General features: G+C 39.9%; 1 protein-coding gene across 3 annotated transcripts; it reads right to left on the bottom strand.

Moving 5' to 3' along the window:
• Positions 1 to 471: 471 nt before the first annotated feature.
• On the bottom strand, positions 472 to 16,071 carry LOC146562902 (zinc finger protein 462-like). Of its 3 annotated transcripts, none has more exons than XM_085295144.1 (8): positions 15,974 to 16,071; positions 15,549 to 15,613; positions 11,520 to 15,463; positions 11,168 to 11,424; positions 9,652 to 9,794; positions 9,470 to 9,549; positions 5,230 to 7,183; positions 472 to 2,500 (listed from the first exon to the last, which is right to left on the bottom strand). In XM_085295144.1, exons 2-8 carry the CDS (start codon positions 15,556 to 15,558, stop codon positions 2,475 to 2,477), a joined length of 6,414 nt encoding a protein of 2,137 aa, XP_085151270.1. In that variant the 5' UTR covers positions 15,559 to 15,613; positions 15,974 to 16,071; the 3' UTR covers positions 472 to 2,474. The 3 variants fall into 3 exon arrangements, with proteins under 3 accessions (XP_085151270.1, XP_085151271.1, XP_085151269.1); XM_085295145.1 differs by having other exon boundaries at positions 15,869 to 16,054; XM_085295143.1 differs by having other exon boundaries at positions 15,937 to 16,054.
• Positions 16,072 to 17,770: the final 1,699 nt, after the last annotated feature.

The raw sequence follows: 17,770 nt of genomic DNA, 5'->3' as shown, positions 1-17,770 counted from the left end.
AATTGAATCAGGTTGAGCATGAAAAGGGGAAAAAACAAAGCTTGGACACTGCTAGCACGGCGCCCACACAAACGCAAAGCAGGGGCTGAAGCATAGCTGAATGTTTCCAAACCAACTTCATTCTAAGCCAAAGACTAGAAAATACAGTGAAGCATAACTTCCCTTTGGTTTCACCTGCACAAGTCCAAGGTAGGTCTCCCCTGCAGAATTGGTTTTCCCTTCGTCAGGAGCAGCGCTGGGCTCTCCAAATCACGGACAAACAGTATCCCACATTCTTGATTTTTAGTTCACAAGCACTTGTTGTAATGACTAACTACTCCTGACATTTTGGAGATGTTAGCTCTTTATACAGCAAAGTTACAGCGGGATACAAATAACACCAGGCTGATACTGCCACGATTTGTTCCCCCCCCCCCATCTAAATCACGGACAAACAGCATCCCACAGTTGTTTATTTTTTTAAACCCATTTTGCACAGAGGCATTTTTTTTTTGAAAAATTTATTGATAGCAATGTTGAATATTACATAGGAAAAAAACAACTACATGTAAAATAATTACACCGTGACGCCTCTGCCTTTCTAAATGGAGGGACAGTAACTGCGTGTTTATATGTAAGCATGTAAAACCTGAAGATGGAGACAAAATACTGTTAATCTGAATAGCTGCCATTCTGCAATTCCTCTCATGTAAACAATAACATTGCCCACAGCCTGACATGAATAAAGGCACATGCCTTTAATGTTGCATGACGAACTCTGTATTCCTCGTTCACACATAAACACAAAAAATGAGTTTTAAAAAAAAAAAAAATCTCAGTTTTCGGTGATTTGAAACACCATTTACGTGTGGACGAAACAGCTGCGTTTTCAAAAATACCAGTGTAGGCGTGGACGTAGTGTAAAAGAGTTAGTAGTTTATTTTCTTACTACCAAGGTTATTATTGCTAACGAAAACTAACGAAATAATGAAAACTAGAAGTGAAAAAACATTTTCGTTAATGGAAATAAAAATAAAAACAAAAAAAGGAAAACTAACTAAAACTGTAATGAGTGTTCACAAAACTAATAAAAAATTAACTGCATTTATAGCAAAACTGTGTTTAGTTTTCATTGATGTGTGCATGTCATACAATAGTCAAGGGTGAAAATGAAGTTTAGTTTCCAGATTTTTTTTGCTGTCTAATTATGCCAGCAGGTGGCAGTACGTTAGTCGAGTCGTCTGTGTTGCTGCTCCGTCCACACGCAGAATCATGTCAGGAGAAAGCGCCAGATTCCAATTTGGGATTACTTTGAATATGACTGTTTTGGATAAAGCAAGTGTCTTGTAGTGGAAAGAGACAAATTATGAGGGACATTTCTAAAGGGAAAAAAATTCCCACAAACCTTAAAGTGCACTTGAAAAGCTCACACAAGAAGGCTAACCTAGCTTACCTTGAGAATGTAAGGGAGCACACTCAACCCTCATCCCCAGAAAACAGAAGCTAACCCCAGGCAAGGCAGCGTGATGCATCCCGATGGTAGCTGGAATCGCAACATACTCAAGGATAAGCAGAAGAGAATGACTGATATGATGAAACTGGGATTTTGTTACACTTAATTATTGCAAACACAACTAAAACTATAACTGAAACTAATCAAAACTAAACTGAAACTAAGGATTTTCAGAAAAAATAAAAACTAAACTAGCAAACAATTGGTAAAAACTAATTAAAACTGATATAAAATTGAAAATCTGAAGTCAAAACTAAATATAAAATAAAAACTACTGAAAATTGCAAAACTATTAAAACCCTGCTTACTACCTGCAGATTACTTGTATTTGCTCAATTGTTTACTAAATGTTTGAGGTGTGAAATAAACCGCAATTGAGCAAAATATGGGTGTGTGTGGTTGGAGGATGTGTTAGTGCGTGCGTGCGTGCGTGGGTGTGTGTGGTTGGAGGATGTGTTAGTGCGTGCGTGCGTGGGTGTGGGTGTGTGTGGTTGGAGGATGTGTTAGTGCGTGCGTGCGTACGTGCGTGCGTGCGTGTGTGTGGTTGGAGGATGTGTTAGTGCGTGCGTGCGTGCGCGAGCAAGGGGGAGGGGGCGAAGAACACTTTTCTGTAAAACAAAGGGGGGCCCAGCAAAAAAAGTTTGGGAACCACTGCCATAGAGGATGCCAGGGTTGAAATCATGGATAAGATGTTTCAGAAAAAAGACAAGATAAAATCTAACCCACTCTAGCATTAATACTTGCATCAGCTTTAGGAAAACTACACCTAGAGGACTGGGTGGCGAGGTGAGGTTGATCCCCTCCATTAGAGTAATGAATTGTCCATAGGAATCCAAAGGACCACCAAGCAGTGTGGTAAAATTGAGGATGTAGTTGATTAGAGGGAGAAGCGTGACACAAGTCTGCCTTTTGGATGGTGTCAGTACGACTCGTTTCTCCTGAAGGTCCAAAGACACAGAGGTGATTCTCTGGGTGAGCAGCATCAAAGTGGACACTGCCAAGAACAGTCTGAAAGTGAAAGAGATATTGCTGTGATTAAATAGGATATCTGTATACATATAATGTTTTTACTTTAGATGTAAAAACATTATGTCTAACTTAGGCTAAGAGTTCATCTATAATGGTGAAGAAATGGCCTCTGACATTCATATCAGAGTCTTTTTAGTACATTAGCTGTTCTAGAGCTGTGATCACACAAAGTTGATTCTTGGAAACGGCATCTGAAAGGTTAGGCAACAACATAACAATTCTTGGAAACGAAACAAAGTCAACAGGCTGCTAAAACCACGTGATGTGGTTGAATGCTTCAAGCAACAGAGATTGTTTTATTGAAAAACACATGGTCGTTTTGAGTTTGACATATTTCACAAAAGTGTGATTAGGAACATTTTTGCCACTGTGTTTACAACCCTGTACGCGTTTGAAAACTGAAGGGACTGTGCTGTGTTCTAATCCTATCAAAGATCAGAACATAGCTTATATAATTGAAAGAGCAAGATAAATTGCTCAGGAGTTTCACCTCATCTCCCAACCGTTGTGGCAGACATCTGTCCCTCCCTGGAGGCTTCTTCCTGTTAAAAGGGAGGGTTACCTTCCCACCATCACCAAGTGCTTTGCCCATAGGGTATCATCTGATTGTTGTGGTTTTCTCTCTAATACTGTAGGGTCATTGCCTTACAACTTAAAGACCTCACTTTTGTGATTTGGTACTAAATTCAAATGACGATTTTATGTTCTACATTGTTATATTTCTAATTTCATGATGCAAATGTGTTCTTTCTTATGTAAATATGATCTTTCTTAAAAAAGCCGTTGTCTCTGTTGTTCTAAACCTAGTAGATACTATTAAGCATTAGTGATACCTTTGAAGGTAATCGATGCCTGGATACCATCACGGATACTTGATTTTGAAATATGTGCTAAGCATGAACTGCACCTTCTTAAAGTATCCAAAAATGTACTGCTCTGGTCACAGGTCCTCATTCTTTTTAAAGGTGCCAACTTTCTGTAACTTGTTATAGAAGAGAGAGGGGTTTTAAATATTTTTTTAAAATAAATACCATAGAGATACCATACAAATCACTGCATGCTGCATTATTTATATTTTATACAACATCCTAACTCTGAACAGGCTTGATTCATACATCTGTACACCCTAGAGAATATTCACTTACGAAAGGTTCGGAGGATATAGCATGAAAACTGTCCCATATGTTTATGTAATTTGTAATGGCAGAGTGAAATCAAGATTAATACCTGATGATGACTGGTTCGTGCAGGTAGTATTCCCTGTTAGGGCTGCCACAAACGATTATTTTGATAGTCGACTAGTCAAAGATTATTTTTGCAATTAGTCGACTAATCAGATCATGCGTCCACTGGACGTAAAAGTACATCTTATTGCACCAGCAGCATCTGCTCTTATATAACTATCATTAGCTTACAGCTTTAAGTGTTTAAGGTCTGTGCTAACTAAAAATAAAGACAAGATGGTAGTTTATTAAATTTTAATGAAATTTGCAGATTGTTTCGGTGAAGTTTAATAAACTCCTTGCTATCTAAAATATAACAGGACACTGGAGTATATTCTCGAGAATCTCACACTTCTGATAATCAGCTGTCTGCTTGACGTTTATTCAGCTATGTAAAAACTATAACTTTAATCTCACCCAAACTGATTTACTCAGGAACAAATAAAATACTAAAAAAAGCTAAACAATAACATTGTTAAGTTATCTAAGTGACTTATATATGTTTAACCTGAGTAGCGAAAGACAGCGGTGGGTCTCAGGGCACTAGTGAGCCTAGCCCCCGGCTCGCTATCGAGCTAGTGGGTAACAGACGTCTCCGAAAACGTCGGAGCGCTTTTGAAAATATGTGGTGTCTTGATAAACTGAGCAGATATTTGAGGTTTACACAGCTACATTCTCGCCTGAACATATGTTAAACCTTTATTTTGTGACCCAGAAAGAATAATAAGAGTAATATTAAAACTAACTAGCTGCCGCCGTTTGAGCTGGGCTGCGCTATGAATTCTGGGACACTGCTTCTTCTTCTTCTTCGGGGTTTAACGGCAGCTGGCATCCTTGTACATGCAGTGCTGCCATCTTCTGTATCAGTCCGTTATTACACTCTTAAATCCTACTACTTATTCCTGCGTCTTTTGTGATCTTACAAAGCTTCAAACGACGCGTCGACTATTAAATCAGTCGTCGATGATTTTGATAGTCGACTAATCGTGGCAGCCCTATTCCCTGTACTGTATAAGTAGGTGCCAGAAGGTTTGCCACAACATCTGCATAACAAATGCCCAGGTGTGGATACAGCTGTGATCTACACAGCACACGAGTAGAACAAAGGCAAGTGTGGAGGTGAACAGCTTGTGCTGTTATCCTGTTTGGTTTTCTCCAAACGTGATGCTTTGCAGTATCGCTAGACATCGCTATTGAAGCCTTTAGAGTCTCAGATGTAGCTCTTCTACATATATGTCTTTGGTTTGTCTGAGCATCTTCACCTTGTGCATTGTTTTATCACACATGTGAATCAGATCAATGAACTGCCAGACAATTTGTTTTTACAGAGGTCACCATACTTGCTGATGATTGTAGCATCTGGCTGTTACTTACCTTCTTACATCCTATAGACGCAAAGATTTAGTTTTTCCACACCGCTTCTGCATTTTGCTTACAAAAATGCACAAAAACTAATATTTCAATTCACTCATAATTTCTTTTTACCTTCAGGCTCTTGCAGACAATCATCATCCTTCATCCCGTCGTGGTCACCAGGCGCCTGATCTTGGTGTCGTTCCTCGTCTTCTGTGAGCATCTCAGATTCTTGGTTCTGCTCGAAAGGACCGTTCTCTTCTTCCTCCTTGAAGCATTCAGGAGAGTGCACTTCCTTCTTCAGACATTCTTCCTCAAGTACTGGTATTTCTGTGCAAGGTTTAGGTTCCTGTTCACTGATTTGCTGAGTGTGCACTTCTTCCTGCTTTAATTTTGTAAACGAGACACCTAAAATATCGCCGGTGATCATCTTAAGTTGTGCACAAGTGGGCGGGAGGGTTAACATATGTCTTTCAATTTTTAAACTCTCCTCTGTCCTCGTGTTATTTACATGTGCAACATTTAGCTTTGTTAAGGCTGAATTTGCCTCTATACCAACTTGATTCTTTGGATTCTGGAACAAAGGGAAGTTGCTCTCTTCAGCTAATGGGATATCACTTGCCTCAGTGCCCTTCTCCATCTTGACCGTTTTACCCTCATCTGCCTTGTTATGCATCTTGCTGTCATCATTGGCCAACTGTAAGATATGACGCAGTATGTCATCTTCTACCTTTGCCTCAATGTTCAGTGTTTTATGCTCAAGTGCTTTAACGTCTTGCTTTTGAGCTGGTGTTTCTTCATCCACTTTGAAATCATTTTCTGTCTCCATTTGTTGTTTGTCTCCAGATTCTGTGAATTCAGGTTGGGCTTGGTTTTCATTTGTCTGCCTCTCTTCCTCTGGATCGCCGTAATCCTCACATGGGGTATCTGTAATTTTCACTTCTGTTACACTTTGTTCCACATTTCCTGTCTCCATTTGTTGTTTGTCTCCAGATTCTGTGAATTCAGGTTGGGCTTGGTTTTCATTTGTCTGCCTCTCTTCCTCTGGATCGCCGTAATCCTCACATGGGGTATCTGTAATTTTCACTTCTGTTACACTTTGTTCCACATTTCCTGTCTCCATTTGTTGTTTGTCTCCAGATTCTGTGAATTCAGGTTGGGCTTGGTTTTCATTTGTCTGTCTCTCTTCCTCTGGATCGCCGTAATCCTCACATGGGGTATCTGTAATTTTCACTTCTGTTACACTTTGTTCCACATTTCCTGTCTCCATTTGTTGTTTGTCTCCAGATTCTGTGAATTCAGGTTGGACGTGGTTTTCATTTGTCTGCCTCTCTTCCTCTGGATCGCCGTAATCCTCACATGGGGTATCTGTAATTTTCACTTCTGTTACACTTTGTTCCACATTTCCTGTCTCTATTTGTTGTTTGTCTCCAGATTCTGTGAATTCAGGTTGGACGTGGTTTTCATTTGTCTGCCTCTCTTCCTCTGGATCGCCGTAATCCTCACATGGGGTATCTGTAATTTTCACTTCTGTTACACTTTGTTCCACATTTCCTGTCTCCATTTGTTGTTTGTCTCCAGATTCTGTGAATTCAGGTTGGGCTTGGTTTTCATTTGTCTGCCTCTCTTCCTCTGGATCGCCGTAATCCTCACATGGGGTATCTGTAATTTTCACTTCTGTTACACTTTGTTCCACATTTCCTGTCTCCTGTTCTCTTGCAGTCTCTAGCAGCACAAGCTCCGCTTGTTTTTGCAGCTCTTTTTGGACAGTAGAGTTTGGTTTGGCATTTTCATGTTGAATGTCTGATTCGGAAGTCTGGCCAGGACTTTCTCCGTTGGTTTCCTGGCATTCCCTGATCTGGAGTGCACTTTTCTCTGTGGTATAGTTTTCTTCCAGGTTCTCAGCTTGCGGAACCTCATCACAGTCTGCAAAAAGGTCCTCCATTTCTACATCTTCTCTCTCCTTATCTAGCTGGTCCATGTTAGACAAATGTTCCTCTTCTTCTTCTGTTACTGGCACATTATCAATGCTTGCCTCCAGCTGATCAAGGCTCCCCTGACCCACGAGTTCATGATTCTTCATGACCTGCATAGACAGAATCAAGGTCCAAATTATGATACACTTTTCCATCACATTATATTGGGGTGGGGCACTGATGATGTGGAAGCCTCAAAAACTCATTTATCCAATATAATACACTTGGAGTTATGGGGTTGAGATAAGACTCCCAGTCCTATAGTTTATGGGAAGACAGACATGACATAGTAAACACTTTCCTTGTGAGTTTATGGGCTTAGTCACTGATTTTGGAAGCATACTGAATAAAACATTACTACAACTATTTTGCAAATCATGTTTAAATTGCTTAAAAATGTTGGATTATCTTTTGTCTGCTTACTGCATAGAGATAGCAGTTTCACTGTCAGCCCCTCTCCTTCTCACCACAACTTATTCTTTGAAATAGAAGTGGGCGGTATAAACGGTATACGGTAGAAACGATATAAATTTGGCCAACGGTAGAGATTTTGACTATACCGCTCTACCGCGATAGCGTATGTTGATGGTGTCATCAAGCTGCGCCTGTTTTGGTTGAAAGCATTGCAGCGACTAAAAACAACATCATCTGCAATTTTTACTGAGCGACAGTAATAGCAAAGAGACAAAGCACTTTTGGAATATGGGGATAGCCAAAAACCCCACTCCTCCACTTCCGTCCCATTGATTCATTAATGCTGAATTCTCTCGCAGCTGCTATATTCCCATGTTGTTGCAGTATATTAATGACTAACCTCGTATTGTGGATGGATTATCTCAGTTGTTCTCCTGACTGAAGTTTGGTCCGTTTACAGCATCCTGCCATGCAATTGCATTTGTCCCTAACCACTAGAAACCCTCACGTTAACTTTTATCGAGTGGGAAAAAGTTGGCATTCATCCTTCCGCTTCACTGTGCTAATGTTATGCTAACGTAGCTGTGTCGCTAGCAATCACGTAGGACATCATTATATACCAGCTAGCCCAACTTCAGTAACCTTACAAATGTCATTGCTGTTTAGTTTTCTGTCTTCATTTATGTTGGAAGTGATAGCAGAGCTGTACATTTTAATTTTTTCAGAAATCTCTCAGTCAGAACATGCTATATGATGTTTAGGTGGAAGCTAGCGAGCAAATTTCCTGCTAACTTCTAACTCCATTCAATTTAATAGATTCTGTTTTCATGGATGCCTGGATGTTAAACTTAATTGTTACACCTGGTAGAGCAGAAACGCTGATCATTTTATTAAAGATGAAAGAATTGCGATAGTTTGTAACTCTCAGTGACGCTGCAGTGTTTGACTTTGGGACCTGAAGTGGACGGAGTTTTGGATTACTCCGCAAGGCTCCTGACTACGGCAGCCGTAATGCTCCGGCAATCCATCAAGCGGTGCGCTTTCATAGCTCTCCAAAGTCGTACTAAAACATTTTTTGATTTCTACGCACCGTGTAACACAAAATCGGTTTGAGGTCAGTAAGCACAACCAGAATTCATACATAAGGCACACTGTCGATTTTTGAGAAAATTAAAGGATTTTAAGTGTGCCTTATAGTGTGTAAAATACGTTATACAGAAGAAAAGAATATATCCTGATATATATCGTTACCGCACATGCTTCAAATTATACCGTGATATGGATTTTAGGCCATATCGCCCAGCCCTACTTTGAAACTAAGATGGTTGTGGTGAAAATGCTAATCTTGGGGCATCAAAACACAATTTCAGAAACCAACGGATCGTGTCACAGTAGTTGTCCATGTCCATCTTTGACATTACTTATGGTTTAATCCCTGTAAATGTAGCACTTTTTAATAGCCAAGGAATTGGGGTAGGATATGCACTGCATCACTCCATTAGGTGCAACCTTAATCAATATTAAACCGATTTGTGGCAAAGTTTTTGGACTACAAAAACATTCAGACTAAAGGAATCAAATGGCCCAGTGCCAATGTCTCTGTAGCCAATGTGATATGTGAATAAAACCATTCTTTTGCAAAAGTAAGTCCACTGTCTATATGTAGCTTGTGAAAGTGATGCAGTGCTACTAAACAAGATACATGGTTGACATTTAAAAATGTCATTCTGATGAATTCTTTATGTTAATTTATATATCTATTCATATTTTTAGGATGTATGCTCCCACTCTTTCGTTGGCTACTCCCTTCAAATACCAGACATGTTGACATCTGACATCTAATTGCTGTTTACATTTTTTATAGGCTTAAATAACTTAATTCTTCATTCAACTTCATTTTCTCTTGATTTTCTAGATCTTCATGGTTATGACAGCAGTGTGTAGAACAAAAGCACCGTCCGCCCATCAGTTAAAGAGAATACCTTTTTTGACCCAAAGATGATGCCTTGATGGCAACGTGACAGTTTGGGGCGACGAACCTCTATTGGCACTACACGTTCCTCTGTAAAGAAAAAAAAAGGAAAAAAGGGAATGCTTATGTGACAGCGTCAGGTATCGGAAAGCAGAACACGTTCCTACAAATCCTGCAAATGCTCCAACATACCACGATGCAAGACAATGTGATCAATCATGTTGTTCTTGTTCTTAGTTTGGTACAGACAGAAAGGGCAGCAGAGGTCCTTCTGATGAGTAGGCTTTGACTGGCAGGTAGAGTGACCCGTCTCCATGTGCATTACCAGAGTTTTCCTAATGACAACAGGAGAAATCAGTGATAACATTGCAAATCTGTCGGTGTTTGGTGACAACTCGTGTTGAGTAATGAGTAGAAATGACAAATTCAAGATGTCTGTCAAGTCAAATACCTCATAAAACTCATCCAAGTTATTTCCATACATCTAAAATAATTGATAACAATGTCTAAATTTGAATAAAAGAAGCTTCTTCTTCAAAAAGGGTTCAAACAGCAGATAGCGTGGCATATTTGATTTAGCACACTTTTATGCCAGGTTCTCTTCCCGATGCCACCCCAAAGGGATTTGTGTCTCCTCCTTGAGGCAAACCAGGAATGCATTATGTCACCTGACTATAGAAACTAGTCAGATCCTGCGCATCTGTGATGATGCAGAATTAAAAGTATCAATTATTACTCATCCTGAATGCAAATGCGAGAATAAATGCAACATTTAAAACAAATGTGAAAACGAATATTTACTAGGGCTGCTCGATTATGGCAAAAATTATAATCACGATTATTTTCACTGAAATTGAGATCTCGATTATTTGACGATATTTATTTAACAATAACAATGTATTGAATAATGACTTTAAAGATTGTCAAAAAATAATATAAAATAGTGTGCAAATACTGATAACAGTGCAAATGTTTGCAATATAAAAAATAAATGAAAAATGTAAACATCTATGTTTAGTGAACTTTGCAGTGTTGCTCTGTGGTGCAGCTACGACACTGTAGCAAAGTTTACACACTATGTCTACTTGATCCACGTCTGACTCCGCCAACCCATAATGTTTCCACACCACTGAAGTTTTTTTTTTACCTCTCTTTTCAACCAACAGCAGTCACTCTCCTCTCCAAATAACTTCTGCTTAGCTTTCGGAGCTTCCCTCGGGTCCTCTTAATTGTTGTGACACGTGTTCGAAATGCAGAGAGGTGCGCTCGATTTGCCACACGGAGCAGCGCGAGAGTAAAGCACGAGGGAGGGGCTAACAATCGGCTCAGTCATTTTTAATGATCGTTTAAAGCCCAGATCGTAATCGTGATTAAAATTCGATTAATTGAGCAGCCCTAATATTTACATAAAATTTTTTTTTTTTTTTTTTTTTTAAATCTTGAGATAAAGAAGCTTTTCTGCAAAGGTTTTCCAATACCCAGATAGGCACTGTACTTTTTCAGACTAAACAAGACCAACTGTTAAAATTTCCATTTGGCTATGTTACTTTTTAAGTGAGCCCACAAGAAGAAGAAGAAGAAGAAGAAGAAGAAGAAAAAAGCGTGGCAAAATGGTGTGACTGCTTTAATATATGAGCTTAAATTTGTCTATTATCAATACTTTTTTTTAGTTTAGTTTTTAACAATAAAAAAAGCCCAAAGTTCTTACTTGTGTTTTAATCCAGATGTGGAGCTATTGTCCAGTTTCTTGATGGCTGCGTGGCTGTGCTCATGGGAATGCAAGCCTTTCAATGACATAAACATCCGGCCGCACTGTTTACACGTGTGTTTGTCTCTATTCGATTCTAGTTCTGGCTGCTGTACATCAGAGAGTTCTGATGTAGCGGCGCTCTGTACTGGTGTCCCGTTCCAACGATTAACCTCGTTCACAGTTTCCAATGTGGTCATTTCATCTTGCCTGCAGGGCTGGAAAAAAAAAAAAAAAAATCACAGTAATGGTCAAATAACACGAGTAGATCAGAAGACAAAGAGCGTAGACAGGAATTACAGCGTCAACTTACCTCGCTGGATTCTTGCTCTAGTGTTGTGCTAATAAGCGACTCCTTTCTCTGCGCAGCCTTGGCCTTCTCTAGCATCCTTGCTCTGTGGCGATCCATGTGATAACACACCATTCGAATCCCATTTAATTGTGTGTTGCAGTGGTCACATTTGTAAACCCCTGTGTTTTTCTTTTTCCTCAATCCTAGTGACAACACAGTAAAGTCCAATTTCCACTCTGAGCGGTGAAAAGTACTATAGTGGTCAATGAGCAGCTGCGACGACTTGAATGTTAATTCTGGACATTTCAAACATTTAACCTTTGTGCTGTTGCCTGATTTAAGTATTTTGCTGGGAGAGTTCCATTTACGCTTATATTTCTCAAGAAGTTTGTAAATACTGACTGCATCCAATTTGTGATAATTTTTGTAGTGGCGCTGGAGGTATTGATATCGTCCTTTATAGGTGCACATCTGGCACTTGTACAACTGTTTGTTGCTGCAGAGGCCGGACAGCAAAGTTGATGGGGATGCCTCAGGAGTTTCCGTTTGTGGAGCCTGTCTACTTTTCGCAATTTTTACTCCTCTCGAAGTTTTGTTTTTCACAGAGGCATCCTTCCGTGCTGAGCCCCGAGATGTGTGAACCGGCTGGCTTTCAGTGTCAGTGTGCTCATACACTTTTCTGTCATGATGAACCATCTTACAGTGAGCATTGAGTTTTGTCAGTGATCCATGGATTTGTGAACATTTTTTACACAAGTACCCTCTTTCATTAGAACGTCTTCCTAAAGTACAATTGACCATGTTTGATGCAAAGACTTCACCTGTCTCAAGTTCATCTGCCCAGACTACAATTGCTGGATGCTTCATTTGACAGTGAGTGAGGGTCCCTTGGGAGCTAACATTCACATATGGACACTTTGGACACTTGTAGATCAAGAGGCTTTTTTCTGCTGTTATGCTAGACTTCAATGTCTTATGCAGACGTTTTTGGAGCTGCTGTTCTGGTTTTTGTTCTTGTTCATATCTTTCAATTACAGCTTCCGGGTGTTTCAATCCACAGTGAATGTGGAGACCCTGTTTGCTATTAAAATTTGCAGAGCAGTAAAGGCACTTGAACACTTTGGAGGACAATGAGCCAGGTCTGTCACTTTGGTCTTCCACCCGCCAGCTTGCGCTTGTTTTCTTGGAAAGTTCTGCACTCAAAGGATGAACCATTCGGTAATGGTGTGCCAGATCTGACAAAGAGTTAGATTTAAAAGAGCATCTTTTGCAAGACAAACCAGCTTTATTTTGTCCGGATCTTTGGGATAGCAATCTGTTTTCAGTGCCATTGCCTCCACTCTGCTCTAGATCAGGCTTCTTCTTTTTACAATGGACCATTCCAGGACCGGCATATAACTGAAAATTTACATACTCAACGCAGGGGACACGTCCTAGGTGGCGTTCCTCGTAGTGCTCATAAACTGCTGCAGCTTTTTCATGTCTGAAAACACAGAATTCACAATAATAGCCGGGCTCTAATAATCCTTGTCTAAAATAATATCTTAAAATATCTGTGACTGTACGCTTTACTTTGTGAATTTTCCTTAAATGCGTCTTCAGAGCATATATCACGTCAGTTTTGTATGCGCATGCGTAACAGTTCAGGGACCTCTTTTTGTGTGGGGTTGTCACTGAGGGTGTTGCTGAAATGACCAAAGACTTTGAATGCTTCCTTGTTTTTTTCTTTTTCATTTTCAGCTTGAGGATTTCCTGAGCAGCTTCTTCATTTTGAGTGGATGTTAGAAGAGATTTCTGTGCCTGATCGTGGATCTTAGATGTATGCAGAAGGACTTCTGAAGTCTTCGCCTTAAATCCATGATGTATTCTGCTGTAATGGTGCATTACCCGATCCAAAGTACTATGCCTGTAGTTACAAAAGTGGCAAAAAAATGCTTTTTCTTCGCCTTCATTTATTATAGGAGGTGGTAGATGGGAAGAAGAGGAATCCTTTGCATTTGCTTTCCTGATTTCATCATGGATTAAAGCTGTATATTCAAGAACACACTTAGTGCTGGAATTACACTTTCGATGAACCTTAGCCTGATGGATAATTACTCCTTTTACAGACGGATTTCCAAAGTTGCATTTGTGGCAGTAAAACAAGTTTTCTGGACATGCGTAGGACTTGTTCTGTCTCTCTCCTGTTTCTGAGGCATCTGCTGTGTAATCCTCCTTATACAGATCTTCTTTTTCCCTACACATCTTCACTTGTTTACTAGTATTAAATTGGGAAGATGAAGGACTTTTTGACATCTTAGATTCACTCTGACGTTTCTGCATCTCAGCACTGTACCCTAGGACATCATCAGTACCTATTGGTGCATCCATAGAATGTTTTGCATAGTGATGACCAAGGATACTCTTAACCTTGGTACTTGTGTAACTGCAGAACTGGCAGTAAAATGTTTCATTTGGTAAACTGGATGAGGAAATGTCCAGTCCAGTAGTAATTTCATTACTGGATTTTGTTGGAAACTTCGAAGATTCCCCTTTCGTGGTTTGGGAAGATTCTGAACGATTCTTACAGGCTTCTGGTGTGGTCTCTGAATGATCTACTACAATCACAGAATCTGAACACTTCTCAGATGTCATCTCTGATGCTGCATGTGATGTGGGACAAGCGGACTGTTTGATTTTATCTAATGTGATTACTTCATCTGGGTGGCTTTTTTGGTAGTGAACATCTAGACTCAGCTGAGACGATTCCTCTTGGCATTCAGACATTGAATATCTGCAGAACAATAAGGAATTCTCCACTTCATATGTTGCATGCTTTGCCTTGTAATGTTCTTTCAAAGACTTCAATAGATTGATAGTAAATTTACAAAGAAAGCATTTGAAAACCAAACTGAGGCCACATGATTTCATGGCAAATACATCTGGGGCATCTGGATGATTTTCCAAGTAGTGCCTCTTGAGGTCAGCTGTGCTTAAAAACTCAACTGGACACTCCAAGCAACGAAAGGTGGCACTGTGATCACTTGCGTCCTGAATGTAGACAGAATTGTATCTGATATAAGGGTGGTCACTTTGATAATGGGCAGAAATTCGCCTGATGCCTACGTCACTGTAGTCACAATGTTTACAAGAATACACTTTTGCCGCGTCTGCCTCGTCTTCATCTTCGCTGACTTCGCTGCTGGATGACTGTTGTCTATTTTCTTTTTCTTTTTCCGTGAGCATCTCTTCGTTATCCAACTTGGCTTTTTTGACAGGATGACCTTTTAAACTTTTACCACTGGATCTCTTCACAGCACTGTCAGGAACAGTTTCCTTTCTGAATTGTTCCGGAGTTTTAGTCAAATCAGTAGTCAAGTCAGTGTGCAAAAAAGGGTACGACTTACTTCCGGTGATATCTATCACAGACTTTGCTGTGACTTTAAACACACCACTACTGTTTGGACAGGAGCTTGAAGGAGATTCCTGCAAAATTTTCAGGTCCTTTAATGTGCAGTTTGCTTCTGAGGTAGAAATATCTGAAAGAACTGATGGATCTTCCGATGTTCCTGCAGCTTCATTGTTCTGGTTTGCTGAAATGACACTTAAAGTGCTGTCGAGGTTTTCTGAAATGATGACACCTCCTGACACGTTAGGATTTTCTGAAGTTTTGTGACACAGTTCCTCGTGTTCACTTAAACCATCCCAACTACAAGCTTTAAAATCACACCTCTGGCATTTAAAATTATCTCCTGAACTGCTGCTCTCTGTGTTGGCTTTGTCAGTCCCAGGGGATAAACCAGCCTCTCTGAGAGAAATTTCTGTATTGAGGCCATGCACCTTGTTAAGGTGTTCAAAAAGGTACACCTTGGATTCGAAGATCAGCACACAGTGACTACAATGGAAAGCCTCGACTTGGGATTCTTCAGTGACTGCTTGGCTGATGACTTGCTTGATGTGGCCAGAGGTGGAGCACTCCACTGTATCTGAGGGGGCAGGCAACAGACCAGTATAGATCAGCATAGGTCAGTATCTATTCACAAAGACGTTGCATACCTCTGTGATACATACCGTTTTCCATCTTGCATGCCTCTTTTAACCCACAGCCTTACACATTAAGTGACACACCTAGACAACTGAAAAAACAGATTATTATTTTTCTCAAGGCACAGAAGCAGCACAACATAATCCGACGCTACTTCGTTATCCGTTATTAAGTTATACACACAAGTGAATACTTAAAGAGAGCGAGAGAGCGAGATTGTACGCTTTGCTAATATTATCTTTAAATATGGCAGCACAAAGAACTCAACACCTCTATTTAACTTTCAGTGTAGCATATTCAACAGGAAGGAGACGTAAAACGAGTCAACCGAATAAACAGATCCTACCTATTTTAACAAAATGCCGAGATGTGCAACTCGCTAAAGTGCGCGATGCACGCAAGGTTTTTACTCACGCATGCACACAAAAACAGGACAAGGCTTAGGAGGCACCGTTTTGAACCGCTGCTGGAGGTCGCATGAACACGGAGCACGTTTCCGCCATTTTTCAAGCGTGTGTGACTCTCCCTGGCCTGTGCTTCCCCCACCGCAACAAAACATCTTCACTTCCGTAGAATTCACCAACCCTTCAAAATAAAACTACCTGAAAACTACCTCCGCTGTGTAAGTAATTAAAATATCAGTTATAATGTTATTTACCAGCAGTTACACGAGATTCGATATAACGACAGGATATTTTGGTTTAATACGAACTAGGATTTCTTAATTGTATTTTTTTAAATTTTATCAATTTGATAAAAAAAAATATGTGTTTGTTAATATTCACGAAAACGTATGGAGTTTTTTGTTGTTGTTTTTTTTACTTCCACGCTTAGTTCATTGTGAAATCTGGGGAAACAGTAACCGGAAGTACGTAGATTTCATACCTTAACGCCAAGCCCCCCTTTTAAAAGTCTTTTCTGTTTTTGTGATGGTGTTGTTTTCTGTTTTTATGGCCGGCGATATAGGTATTATAATGTCCAATGAAAGGTATTAACAAATCCTCCATACTGTAAGTGTTATATAGCACCGCATATTTAAATAAATGGGCGCTATTGTTATTAAAAACTTATAACAGAAATCCTTTTTTCAGGCTCGGTTTCTATCGCAGGCAGTTGGCCACGTGCTTGCAGTGACGATGCTTGCTGAGCTGCACAGGTCACAAAGATAGCAAGAAAAGCTTTGTTTTACCAATATCACCTTGGTATCCCAGAGAAATTTTATACTGATGTTGCAGACTTTTGCAGAGGGTCTGGCTTTTACAACAAGATGAAAGCTAAAACATTCTAGGGGAAAATTAAAGGATCTAGATTTGTGTCACATATCACATCTTCACAGCAGTTTTTGCTCAATATGTTTCAAATTCACTCTTTATATGTTCATGATGCGCAAATCCTTTCGAGGCAGATATCCTGCTTTAAGCAGGAGGCCGTTTGTGTAAAAAAGGAACGACCATCTCTCAAACGAGAAGGGGCTTAAGAGTTTATCTTTCACGATCTTATAATGCAGTGAATGCAGCCATTCCTCATCTCACAATGAATAGTACTCATACTAAAAAAGTACAAAATGAAAGCATGTTTTTCATTATCAACTGCACCACTTAACCAGCCACACTGCTCTGTTTCTATTCTCATTGTAGTCTTTGGGGCGATCGTGGCTCAAGAGTTGGGAGTTCGCCTTGTAATCGGAAGGTTGCCGACATACATCGCAGCTTTACGTCAACTCCGAAGCCCTTTGGAACAGGGCCCTGTGCAGCACTGTTCAGCAAGAGCAGTGAGGTTTCAGTTGTAATGCTGCTTACATTTGTCACATGTTTTTTGCATATGCAATAATGTTGCATATTCCACAGCCCTACCCTGTCTTGACAAGTAAATTTAAGAATCTGTTTAGGACTTATTTAGCTTATTACTCACTTTGAATTTTTTTTTTATTGAAACTAAGCTTCTGGCTTATTGGTGTTATTTTAGTCATTATGCAGCCGTATTGTTTGTAAAGTTGGTGAAGCCTGCAGTCGGCTGAAACTGAAGAAGTCACATAGATAAGTGATAAAATGTTTCTACTAAACGCTGGGTCCAGATGAACAGAAATAAATTTCTAGGATCCGATCAGTTTACACTGACTACTACTCCATGGTTGTTTTGTATGTTAACAAGAACAAAATAAGTGAAGTAGACTTAGAGGGCTTGTTCAAAGAGGTTTTCCAACATATGGTTTTAACCAAAAAAGCATGGGTGCTTTTTCCTTAATAAG

Source organism: Mchenga conophoros, linkage group LG12 (assembly GCF_057382185.1).
Source record: "Mchenga conophoros isolate Kocher_MC1m ecotype Shallow Benthic linkage group LG12, M_conophoros_male_GT1.1, whole genome shotgun sequence".
NCBI classification, from domain to species: domain Eukaryota; kingdom Metazoa; phylum Chordata; class Actinopteri; order Cichliformes; family Cichlidae; genus Mchenga; species Mchenga conophoros.
The sequence above is the reverse complement of the archived record's forward strand: the minus strand, read 5'-3'. Positions and strand labels throughout refer to the sequence as shown.